This window comes from Somniosus microcephalus, chromosome 33, assembly GCF_052327205.1.
Source record: "Somniosus microcephalus isolate GS21.2 chromosome 33, FLI_Smic_1.0, whole genome shotgun sequence".
Lineage (NCBI taxonomy): Eukaryota > Metazoa > Chordata > Chondrichthyes > Squaliformes > Somniosidae > Somniosus > Somniosus microcephalus.
This window is the reverse complement of record NC_141019.1, coordinates 35,216,523-35,229,022: the sequence shown is the minus strand read 5'-3', so window position 1 is coordinate 35,229,022 and position 12,500 is coordinate 35,216,523. Positions and strand designations below refer to the sequence as shown.

At 44.8% G+C, this 12,500-nt stretch overlaps 1 protein-coding gene across 1 annotated transcript in view; it reads left to right on the top strand.

The window, feature by feature from the left end:
- LOC147097158 (inactive dipeptidyl peptidase 10-like) overlaps positions 1–12,500 on the top strand; it is a 25,108-nt gene that overhangs the window by 10,135 nt on the left and 2,473 nt on the right. The window contains exons 5-7 of the mRNA XM_085973032.1: positions 8,792–8,883; positions 10,704–10,751; positions 11,563–11,682. Coding sequence (XP_085829158.1) covers positions 8,792–8,883; positions 10,704–10,751; positions 11,563–11,682 — 260 coding nt within the window. The remainder of the gene's footprint in view (positions 1–8,791; positions 8,884–10,703; positions 10,752–11,562; positions 11,683–12,500) is intronic.

Sequence of the window (12,500 nt, the reverse complement as noted above, 5' to 3'; positions counted from 1 at the left end):
AGTGTGTCCTATGATGGTATCACTGAGAGTAAACTGGTATTTGTTTTCCTGACACCTGGGCCTTTTTTGAAAAATCATGATGTTGGTTTTCTTTAGATTTACTGTTAGGGCCCAATTTTGGCAGTATTTGTCGAGTAGGTCTAGTTGTTGCTGTAATCCCTGTTCTGTGGGAGACAGCAGAACCAGGTCGTCTGTCTCTCTCTCTGTTCAGTTCAGTTCAAATGCTTTATTGGCATGAAAGTTTACAGAGAACCATATTGCCAAAGCTTACATAGCAAAAAGGTACAGTTTTCCAACATTCTGTAGGTGTCAATCGATTTGACATTTGTTGGGTATATACAATATTACTTTTAAACAATATTAATTTTAAACAGTCTTTCTACTTCATTTGGTACGTTCAATATTAATTTTAAACAGTCTTACTTTTAAACAGTCCTCAGGTTGTGACATGTTGTTACATATTTAGCCCCAAGGTATGGTCTGTCTCCTTCTCCTAGGACTAATCTCAATTTTGACAGATCATCCAATTCCTTGAAATCTGGGGTTGTTTGGCTTAGCTTGTTGAATAATATGTTTCTTGATGTGTTGAATTTTTCGCATTTTAGGAGGAAATGCATTTCTGTTTCAACCTCGCCAGCCAGACATTGATCGCATATTCTATTCTCTCTAGGCTGCCAGGATTTCTTGTATCTGCCTTTTTCAATTTCCAGTTGGTGGTCGCTTAGTCTGTACCTGGTGAGGGTCTGTCTCTGTTTTGTGTCTCTGATGGTCGTGAGGTAGTCTGCCAGTTTATATTCTCTTTTTAGGGCCCGGTAACATTCTAATCTGCTTTGGCTTTCGGTTATTTTGTTCCAATGTTCCAGGTAGGTTTCTTTGCATTTTTTAATGATTTGGTTCACTCGGATTGGTGTTTGGACGGCTGTGTTGGTCTGGGGCTGGTCAGGGTCCGGCTGAGTACTTAGTTTCAGTAGCAGCTGACTCAGGGGACTCTTTTCTGGGTTTAGCTCTTGGGTCTGAAAGGCTTTGAAATGAAGGGTGTCTGGGGAGCTAGATTTGAGGTGATTTAGGAAGTTTAGTGCTCGTTTTTGGATGTTTATTATCAGTGGGTATCTGCCTAGTTCGGCTCTGCATGCATTTGTTGGCGTTTTTCTTTGGGTGCGAAGGATGCTTCGGCAGAATTCTGCATGTAGGGCTTCTATTGTGTGTTTTTCCCATTTAGTGTAGCTTTGGTGATTTAGCGGGCCCCATACTTCACTACCGTACAGTGCAATGGGCAGGATTATGCTGTCAAAAATTTTGAGCCAGATTTTGATTGGGATTTGGATGTTGTAGAATTTTCTTTTTATTGCATATAGGGCTCTTCGGGCTTTTTCTTTTAGTGCATTCACTGCTATGCTGAAGCTCCCTGATGCTGTAATAGTTAGACCAAGGTAGGTGTAGCTCATAGTGTGTCCTATAGTGGTATCACTGAGGGTAAACTGGTATTTGTTTTCCTGACATCTGGGTCTTTTCTGAAAAATCATGATGTTGGTTTTCTTTAGATTTACTGTTAGAGCCCAATTTTGGCAGTATTTGTCGAGTAGGTCTAGTTGTTGCTGTAATCCCTGTTCTGTGGGAGACAGCAGAACCAGGTCGTCCGCATAGAACAGGGACTTCACTTCTCCATCCAGGAGACGGAGACCTGGTGACTCGCTTTGCTCCAGCATGTCTGCTAATTCATTTATGTATATGTTGAACAGGGTCGGGCTCAAATTGCAGCCCTGCCGGACGCCTCTTCTCTGGGTGAAGAAATCGGTGCGTTTGTCTCCAATTTTGACCCCGCATTTGTTTTTCAGATACATTGATTTAATAAGGTCATAGACTTTGCCCCCTATTCCACACTGAAGAAGTTTATAATAGAGCCCTTCGTGCCATATAGAGTCAAAGGCTTTCTTGAAGTCGATGAAACAGGCGAATATTTTCCCATTTTTTGTTTGGTGTTTATGTTTTTCAATGAGGGTGTGAAGGGTATAGATATGGTCGGCGGTGCGGTGTTTTGGAAGAAAGCCTATTTGGTTTTTTCTGAGGATATTATGTTTGTTAAGAAAATCAAGTAATCTACTATTTAGAATACTGCAGAATAACTTCCCTAGACAACTGTTGACACAGATGCCGCGGTAGTTATTTGGGTCTGATTTGTTTCCACTTTTATATATGGGGGAGATTAGTCCTTGGCACCAGATATCGGGAAAACAGCCTGAGCGTAATATGATGTTGAATAGTTTGAGTATCGCACCCTGCATCTCCATATTGCTGAACTTTAGCATTTCATTTTTGATGTTGTCTGGGCCACAGGCTTTCTTTAGGTGGAGAGATTTTGTTTTTGTGGCCAGTTCTTTCCATGTGATTGGGGAGTCTAGAGGGTTTTGGTTGTCTTTAATTGTTGCTTCTAATGTGTGGAGTTTTTCTGTGACCTGATGTTGACTTGGGTTTGTTTTGTTTTTTGGGATGTCTTTGTAGAGGTTTTCAAAATGTGTTCTCCAGATGTCGCCATCTTGGATTGGTAATGCTTGCAATTGTGTTGTACTCAGGTTATTCCACATTTCCCAGAATTGTTTTGGATTGGTGGAGTTTTCAATTTCTTCGAGTATTTTGTGGGTATAGTTTTGTGTTTTGTTCCTAATGGTGTGTTTATATCTTTTGAGGGTTTCATTGTATCTAGTACGTAGGTCCGGATTGTTTGGTTGCCGATGCTTTTGGTTTGATATTTTTCTCAGGTCTTTTCTGGCATTTTTGCATTCGTGGTCAAACCATTTCATATTTTTATTTTGTCTTTTGTGATGCTTCCTCTTCTGTTTCACGAGGTCGGCTTTTACAGCTGCCTCATGGAAGATCATATTTATATCCTCTATGGCCGTGTTTACACCATCTCTGGTGATCTCATATAGATTTTCTTTAAATTTTGAAATTTTACTTGTGAGATCAGGTGAATTTAGTGCTGTGATGAATTTATCTCCACTGTCTGGGGCCCATCTGTATGTCTGGTTTATTTTATGTAGCTTACTGTGTTCCTTTTTTGTGTCTGTAGTTTGGGCAGAAAGTTTAAGGTACACATTTATTTGGTTATGGTCTGAGAGGGGGGATTGCTGCCTGACAGTGAATGCGTTGATATCGCAGGGGTCCAGGTCAGTGATTGTATAGTCCACCACACTAGACCCAAGAGTTGAGGAGTATGTGAGTCTCCCTAGGGAGTCCCCTCTGAACCTACCATTAACTATGTACAGGCCTAAGGCTCGGCAGAGTTGCACTACCTCCCTACCGCTTTTATTTATTTCACGATCAAGGTTGTTCCGATTTGCGATGGCTGGTGTGACATCTAAAGGGGTCTGGCCAAACACATGGTTGTTTCCCTGTGGGTCTATGAAGTCAGGTTCACAACCGGTCCTTGCATTTAGGTCCCCACATGTTATCACCTTTCCTTGGGCCTGGAAATGGCTGATTTCCATGTGGAGAGTATCAAATAACTCCTCTTCGAAATATGGCGAATCTATTGGAGGTATGTAGATCGCACATAAGTAAACATCTTTTTTTGCTATTCCTATATTTTTATCTAGTTTTAGCCATACGTGTGATTTCCCCTGTTTTACCGGTGAGATGTGTTTGTCCAGTTCTCCCTTATACCACACCAATATTCCCCCGGAGGTTCTGCCCTTGCGTGTTTTAGTGTTCTTTACTGAGGGCACAATGATTTCATGGTACATTGGAGGACAGTGGGTCGGCATGTCCTTTTGGCACCATGTTTCTGTTAACACAATTATATCAATGTCTTTTATAGCTTTTAGGAATTCAGGGTCTGTACTCTTCATCCCAAAAGTTGAGGAGCGGAGGCCCTGGATATTCCAGCAGCTTATGTGGAAAGAACGCATTTATATAGTTCAATAAAACGAAATAAAATGGACCTATTTTGTGGGATGAGTGTGGAAACACTATTTTCTATAATGCTAAGTGATGATTTAGTATAAATTTCATGAGGCATGCACATATATCTATCTAATAATAGTAATAATACTGATAAGATAACAATAATGATAATGATAAATAACAATATTAATAATTTCTCCGGCTTTCTATCAGGCTGTTCAGCATCGTCATGATCTTTCTCAGTTCTTGGTCTACAGTCTGTGGTCTAGAGGGGGGTCTTGGGTCAGGTATAAAAGCACGGTTCTGTTTGTCGGTTTTGTAAAGGGGGGTGGGGGGACATGGTGGTCCTGTTTGGGCTCCCAATGGTAGGGGGGGTGGGAGGGCTGCGTCTTTTGGCAGTGTTTATGAGGTTTCTTGCGAAGACCCACATCCGCTTGTTTGAGTAGATGTATTTCGTCATAGAGGTCCCTTGTGTTGATGTTTGGATGATGGGCCAGGGGAGACGTTGGGGAGGACAGAACATCTCGTGTCGATCTCCCTGTTGGTGTTGTGGATTATATAGGCTGGGGTGTCCTTTCTGGGCAGTAGTGTGGAGATCACGATCCGCGCCTCGGGGAATTCCCTGCTGGCCTTTTCTGCCATCCTGCTCACCGCCCAAGCCGTGCCTTCCTGTAGGGTGCGTAGGTCTCTCTCTCTGTCTCTCTGTCTCTCTCTCTGTCTCTCTCTGTCTCTCTCTCTCTGTCTCTCTCTCTGTCTCTCTCTCTCTCTCTGTCTCTCTCTGTCTCTCTCTGTTTCTCTCTGTCTCTCTCTCTGTCTCTCTCTGTCTCTCTCTCTGTCTCTCTCTCTCCGTCTCTCTGTCTCTCTCTCTGTCTCTCTCTCTGTCTCTCTCTCTGTCTCTCTCTCTCTCTCTGTCTCTCTCTCTGTCTCTCTCTCTGTCTCTGTCTCTCTCTCTGTCTCTGTCTCTCTCTCTGTCTCTCTCTCTGTCTCTCTCTCTCTCTCTCTCTGTCTCTCTCTCTCTCTCTCTCTCTCTCTCTCTCTGTCTCTCTCACTCTCTGTCAATTCAATTCAATTCAATTCAATTCAATTCAATTTTCAATTCAAATGCTTTATTGGCATGAAAGTTTACAGAGAACCATATTGCCAAAGCTTACATTGCAAAAAGGTACAGTTTTCTAACATTCTGTAGGTGTCAATCGATTTGACATTTGTTGGGTACATACAATATTACTTTTAAACAATATTAATTTTAAACAGTCTTTGTACTTCATTTGGTACGTTCAATATTAATTTTAAACAGTCTTAATTTTAAACAGTCCTCAGGTTGTGACATGTTGTTACATATTTGGCCCCAAGGTATGGTCTGTCTCCTTCTCCTAAGACTAATCTCAATTTTGACAGATCATCCAATTCCTTGAAATCTGGGGTTGTTTGGCTTAGCTTGTTGAATAATATGTTTCTTGATGTGTTGAATTTTTCGCATTTTAGGAGGAAATGCATTTCTGTTTCAACCTCGCCAGCCAGACATTGATCGCATATTCTATTCTCTCTAGGCTGCCAGGATTTCTTGTATCTGCCTTTTTCAATTTCCAGTTGGTGGTCGCTTAGTCTGTACCTGGTGAGGGTCTGTCTCTGTTTTGTGTCTCTGATGGTCGTGAGGTAGTCTGCCAGTTTATATTCTCTTTTTAGGGCCCGGTAACATTCTAATCTGCTTTGGCTTTCGGTTATTTTGTTCCAATGTTCCAGGTAGGTTTCTTTGCATTTTTTAATGATTTGGTTCACTCGGATTGGTGTTTGGACGGCTGTGTTGGTCTGGGGCTGGTCAGGGTCCGGCTGAGTACTTAGTTTCAGTAGCAGCTGACTCAGGGGACTCTTTTCTGGGTTTAGCTCTTGGGTCTGAAAGGCTTTGAAATGAAGGGTGTCTGGGGAGCTAGATTTGAGGTGATTTAGGAAGTTTAGTGCTCGTTTTTGGATGTTTATTATCAGTGGGTATCTGCCTAGTTCGGCTCTGCATGCATTTGTTGGCGTTTTTCTTTGGGTGCGAAGGATGCTTCGGCAGAATTCTGCATGTAGGGCTTCTATTGTGTGTTTTTCCCATTTAGTGTAGCTTTGGTGATTTAGCGGGCCCCATACTTCACTACCGTACAGTGCAATGGGCAGGATTATGCTGTCAAATATTTTGAGCCAGATTTTGATTGGGATTTGGATGTTGTAGAATTTTCTTTTTATTGCATATAGGGCTCTTCGGGCTTTTTCTTTTAGTGCATTCACTGCTATGCTGAAGCTCCCTGATGCTGTAATAGTTAGACCAAGGTAGGTGTAGCTCATAGTGTGTCCTATAGTGGTATCACTGAGGGTAAACTGGTATTTGTTTTCCTGACATCTGGGTCTTTTTTGAAAAATCATGATGTTGGTTTTCTTTAGATTTACTGTTAGAGCCCAATTTTGGCAGTATTTGTCGAGTAGGTCTAGTTGTTGCTGTAATCCCTGTTCTGTGGGAGACAGCAGAACCAGGTCGTCCGCATAGAACAGGGATTTCACTTCTCCATCCAGGAGACGGAGACCTGGTGACTCGCTTTGCTCCAGCATGTCTGCTAATTCATTTATGTATATGTTGAACAGGGTCAGGCTCAAATTGCAGCCCTGCCGGACGCCTCTTCTCTGGGTGAAGAAATTGGTGCGTTTGTCTCCAATTTTGACCCCGCATTTGTTTTTCAGATACATTGATTTAATAAGGTCATAGACTTTGCCCCCTATTCCACATTGAAGAAGTTTATAATAGAGCCCTTCGTGCCATATAGAGTCAAAGGCTTTCTTGAAGTCGATGAAACAGGCGAATATTTTCCCATTTTTTGTTTGGTGTATATGTTTTCCAATGAGGGTGTGAAGGGTATAGATATGGTCGGCTGTGCGGTGTTTTGGAAGAAAGCCTATTTGGTTTTTTCTGAGGATATTATGTTTGTTAAGAAAATCAAGTAATCTACTATTTAGAATACTGCAGAATAACTTCCCTAGACAACTGTTGACACAGATGCCGCGGTAGTTATTTGGGTCTGATTTGTTTCCACTTTTATATATGGGGGAGATTAGTCCTTGGCACCAGATATCGGGAAAACAGCCTGAGCGTAATATGATGTTGAATAGTTTGAGTATCGCACCCTGCATCTCCATATTGCTGAACTTTAGCATTTCATTTTTGATGTTGTCTGGGCCACAGGCTTTCTTTAGGTGGAGAGATTTTGTTTTTGTGGCCAGTTCTTTCCATGTGATTGGGGAGTCTAGAGGGTTTTGGTTGTCTTTAATTGTTGCTTCTAATGTGTGGAGTTTTTCTGTGACCTGATGTTGACTTGGGTTTGTTTCGTTTATTGGAATGTCTTTGTAGAGGTTTTCAAAATGTGTTCTCCAGATGTCTCCATCTTGGATTGGTAATGCTTGCAATTGTGTTGTACTCAGGTTATTCCACATTTCCCAGAATTGTTTTGGATTGGTGGAGTTTTCAATTTCTTCGAGTATTTTGTGGGTATAGTTTTGTGTTTTGTTCCTAATGGTGTGTTTATATCTTTTGAGGGTTTCATTGTATCTAGTACGTAGGTCCGGATTGTTTGGTTGGTGATGCTTTTGGTTTGATATTTTTCTCAGGTCTTTTCTGGCATTTTTGCATTCGTGGTCAAACCATTTCTTATTTTTATTTTGTCTTTTGTGACGCTTCCTCTTCTGTTTCACAAGGTCGGCTTTTACAGCTGCCTCATGGAAGATCATATTTATATCCTCTATGGCCATGTTTACACCATCTCTGGTGATCTCGTATGGGTTTTCTTTAAATTTTGATATTTTACTTGTGAGATCAGGTGACTTTAGTGCTGTGATGAATTTTTCTCCACTGTCTGGGGCCCATCTGTATGTCTGGTTTATTTTATGGAGCTTACTGGGTTCCTTTTTTGTGTCTGTAGTTTGGGCAGAAAGTTTAAGGTACATATTTATTTGGTTATGGTCTGAGAGGGGGGATTGCTGCCTGACAGTGAATGAGTTGATATCGCAGGGGTCCAGGTCAGTGATTGTATAGTCCACCACACTAGACCCAAGAGTTGAGGAGTATGTGAGTCTCTCTCTCTCTCTCTCCCTCTCAGTTCAGTTTTTCAGTTCAAATGCTTTATTGGCATGAAAGTTTACAGAGAACCATATTGCCAAAGCTTACATAGCAAAAAGGTACAGTTTTCCAACATTCTGTAGGTGTCAATCGATTTGACATTTGTTGGGTATATACAATATTACTTTTAAACAATATTAATTTTAAACAGTCTTTCTACTTCATTTGGTACGTTCAATATTAATTTTAAACAGTCTTACTTTTAAACAGTCCTCAGGTTGTGACATGTTGTTACATATTTAGCCCCAAGGTATGGTCTGTCTCCTTCTCCTAGGACTAATCTCAATTTTGACAGATCATCCAATTCTTTGAAATCTGGGGTTGTTTCTCTCTGTCTCTCTCTCTCTGTCTCTCTCTCTGTCTCTCTCTCTGTCTCTCTCTGTCTCTGTCTCTCTCTCTCTCTCTCTCTCTCTCTCTCTGTCTCTGTCTCTCTCACTCTCTGTCTCTCTCTCTCTCCCTCCCTCTCTCTCTCTCTGTCTCTCTCTCTCTGCCACTCTCTGTCTCTCTCTCTCTGTCTCTCTCTCTCTCTCTCTCTCTGTCTCTCTCTCTCTCTGTATCTCTCTCTCTCTCTCTGTCTCTCTCTCTCCCTGTCTGTCTCTCTCTCTCTGTCTCTCTCTCTGTCTCTCTCTCTGTCTCTCTCTCTCTCTCCGTCTCTCTCTGTCTCACTCTCTGTCTCTCTCTGTCTCTGTCTCTCTGTCTCTCTCACACACACTGTATGTCTCGCTCACTAACTCCTCTTTTTTCTAGTCTCCTGGTTCCCAGCACGCCACTCGCTTCATCACATCGGGTAATTGGGACGTGACCGCGCTTGCCGCCTACGATGAGGAATCCCGAGAAATGTAAACCCGTTCATTATCTTCTCTTATTCCTGCCGGCAGATACATTTAATCCAACTCTTGGTTTGTGATGCGCTGTCTGTGTCTGGGGGAAGTAGGGCTCGAGAGACATTCGTCAAACGCGGGCCTAGACAGCTCGGCTATTCGCATGTGGGGGCATCATCATGGCCGAGCGACACTCCCCTGTTGGCTCACCGGGGCCCCCTACAGGGCGAAGCTCTTTTTGTCCCAGGTCGTTGGGGGGGTCATAGTTCAGAGAGCAACCAGAATGACCGAGGGGACGGAAGGATTGGATTATGAAGGAGCGATTATGTAAATTCACGGGATTGATCCCTGGGAACAGGACTAGACAGACTAGATGCAGGAAGGATGTTCCCGATGGTCGGGGAGTCCAGAACCAGGGGTCACAGTCTAAGGAGAAGGGACTGAGATGAGGAGGAATTTCTTCACCCAGAGAGTGGTGAACCTGTGGAATTCTCTACCACAGAAGGCAGTTGAGGCCAATTCATTAAATATATTCAAGAAGGAGTTAGATATATTTCTTAAGGCTAAAGGGATCAAGGGATATGGGGAGAAGGCAGGGACAGGGTACTGAATTTGGATGATCAGCCATGATCTCATTGAATGGTGGAACAGGCTCGAGGGGCCGAATGGCCTACTCCTGCTCCTATCTTCTATGTTTCTATGTAAAGGGGATGGCGGGGGGCGGGCGGGGGTACTACAGTCACAGAGAGGGAGTCAACAGGTTAAATGACCCAAGACTCGCATCGTGAGTTGTAGCGATCTGGGACAAGCTGCCTGAAAGGGCGGAGGAAGCAGATTCAATAGAATTACACAGAAAGAGTCCATTCGGCCCATCTCACAGAAATCACAGAAATCCCAGAAACCCCACAGTGCAGATAGAGGCCATTTCGGCCCATCGAGCCTGCACCGACACATATCCCACCCGATCCCCGTAACCCCACGTATTTAATCCCCCTAACACTAAGGGTCAATTTATCATAGCCAATCAACCTAACCCGCACATCTTTGGACTGTGGGAGGAAACCGGAGCACCCGGAGAAAACCCACGCAAACACGGGGAGAATGCGCAAACTCCACCGGTCCGTGCCGGTGTTTCTGCTCCACACGAGCCTCCTCCCACCCCTACTCCATCTCACCCCATCACGATATCCTTCTAATCCTTTCTCCCTCGTGTGTTTATCCAGCTTCCCCTTAAATACATCTATACTATTCGCTTCAACCATTCCCTGTGGTAGCAAGTTCCACATTCTCACCACTCTCTGGGTGAAGAAGTTTCTCCTGAATTCCCCATTGGATTTATTAGTGACTATCTTATATTGGCGGCCCCTAGTTATGGTCTCCCCCACACAAGTGGAAACATCTTCTCTACATCTACCCCGTCGACACCCTTTCATAATCTTAAACACCTCTATCAGGTCACCCCAATAGGAACTTTCAAAAAGGGAATTGGATAAGTATTGAAGGGGACACAATTCACAGGGCTCTGGGGAAAGAGTGAGGGGGGGGGGAGTGGGACTAATTGGAGAGCTCATTCAAAGAGCTGGCACAGGCACGATGGGCCGAATGGCCTCCTCCTGTGCTGTGCGATTCTATGATTCCATGACTTAAAGATCGTCAGTGAGGCAATGGGAAGACACTAAAGGAACAACAACAGGTGCAGACAGTCAGGAGGGTGAAGAGACACAAGGGGGGGGGCAGTGGTTCAAAGATATGGGGGAAAGAATGGGAGTGAGGAGGGGGGGTGAAATTGGAGAAAGGCGGGTCTGAAAATGTAAAAACAGGATTTATTCCTTTTGCAGTTACTTCCAAAGCACGGAGGACTCTCCGAGGACCCGACACCTGTACAGGTGAGCAGCGACGGGACGTACGAGGGTGTCACGTGACCGGTGAACGCTGATTGCTCAGTCACCGGGCGCCCTGCCCTCCTGTGGCCCTCCCTCTGACCCCAGAACCGTTCCCTACCTCCCTTCTTGTCAGACGTCTCTCCGAAGTCTTTCTCATTGACTGCGGCTCCGGCGGGACTCTCGCCCGCTAATGTTTCCCCTACCCACCCCACCGCACTCGCGCAGCGCCCTGTAACAGGCTTCCGAGGCTGCCCGTGACTGAGGGGAGGGCCGCGGCGTTGAAGGTGGGGCGGGGAGGGGAGTCCATCCATCGCATTGGGTGGAGTGAGTTAGGGCCGTCTCCCTTGCTCCGCTCCAGCCGGGAGCTGTTGACGCCCTGCTGTGATCTGCCACTAAAAGCACTGGGGCCGATTTCAATTCCCGCGTTGGGTTTACGCCGTGGCATGACATGATGAGGCGTGACGTGACGTGGTGAGGCGTAACGTGACGTGACATGATGAGGCGTAACGTGATGTGACATGATGAGATGTGACATGACATGATGAGGCGTGACGTGAAATGATGAGATGTGACGTGACGTGACATGATGAGGCGTAATGTGACATGATGAGGCATAACGTGACATGATGAGGCATAACTCTCAGTACCGCCCCTCCAACAGTGCGGCATTCCCTCAGTACTGCCCCTCCGACAGTGCGGCGCTCCCTCCACACTGCCCCTCTGTCAGTGATTTCCCTGATGCAGTGCTCCTGTGAATGAATGAAATGAATGAAGTGATCCCAGTACTAACTGAGCACTCTCTGCTTTCCCACAGTGCTGACACCACCAGCTCCTTCCAGAGAAGGTGCATCACCTGTGGCCTTGTTCCTAACTGCACCTACTCCGACACCCAGTTCAGTTCCGAGTGTCGCACACTTTGTCCTGCATTGTTACGGTGAGTCCAGCTTTCTCCTCATTATAAATTCTGTTGGGTATTTTCTGCCAGTTCCAGGGGTGATGAACATAAGAAATAGGAGCAGGAGTCGGCCATTCGGCCCCCTTGAGTCTGCTCCGCCATTCAATAAAATCGTGGCCGATCTTCTAACTCATCTCCACTTTCCTGCACTATCCCCATATCACTCGATTCCCCTAGAGTCCAAAAATCTATCGATCTCAGCCTTGAATATACTCAACGACTGAGCCTCCACAGCCCTCTGGGGCAGAGAATTCCAAAGATTCATCGCCCTCTGAGTGAAGAAATTCCTCCTCATCTCAGTCCTAAATGGCTGACCCCTTATCCTGGGACTGTGACCCCTGGTTCTAGACCTCCCCAACCAGGGGCGGGAAACAGCCTCTCAGCATCTACGAATTTCCAATGAGATCCCCTCTCATTCTTCTAAACACCAGATAATATATGACCTAAGAAAGCTACTAGGCACTTGGTCTAAGCGTTAAACAAAGCTTTAATCAACTGTTTTACAACATGGCGGTCTAGTTGTGTCCTTCACTAGTTCCTGTTAAAGAACGTCCTGCGCAAGCTGGGCCCGTGCCCGAGTATTTATACTCTCCCCTGGACAGCGCCACCCGCAGCGCTCAGTATTATTTCATAAGTATTTCTTTCATGAATGACTGATTCATGTCAATATAGGCCTAGTCGACTCAATCTCTCCTCATAGGACAATCCCTCTCATCCCAGGAATCTTGAGGCCAAGATTAGTGCCCCCCACCGCCCCTCCGCACGGCCCTCTCACCCCCCTCTCCGATTCAGATGCC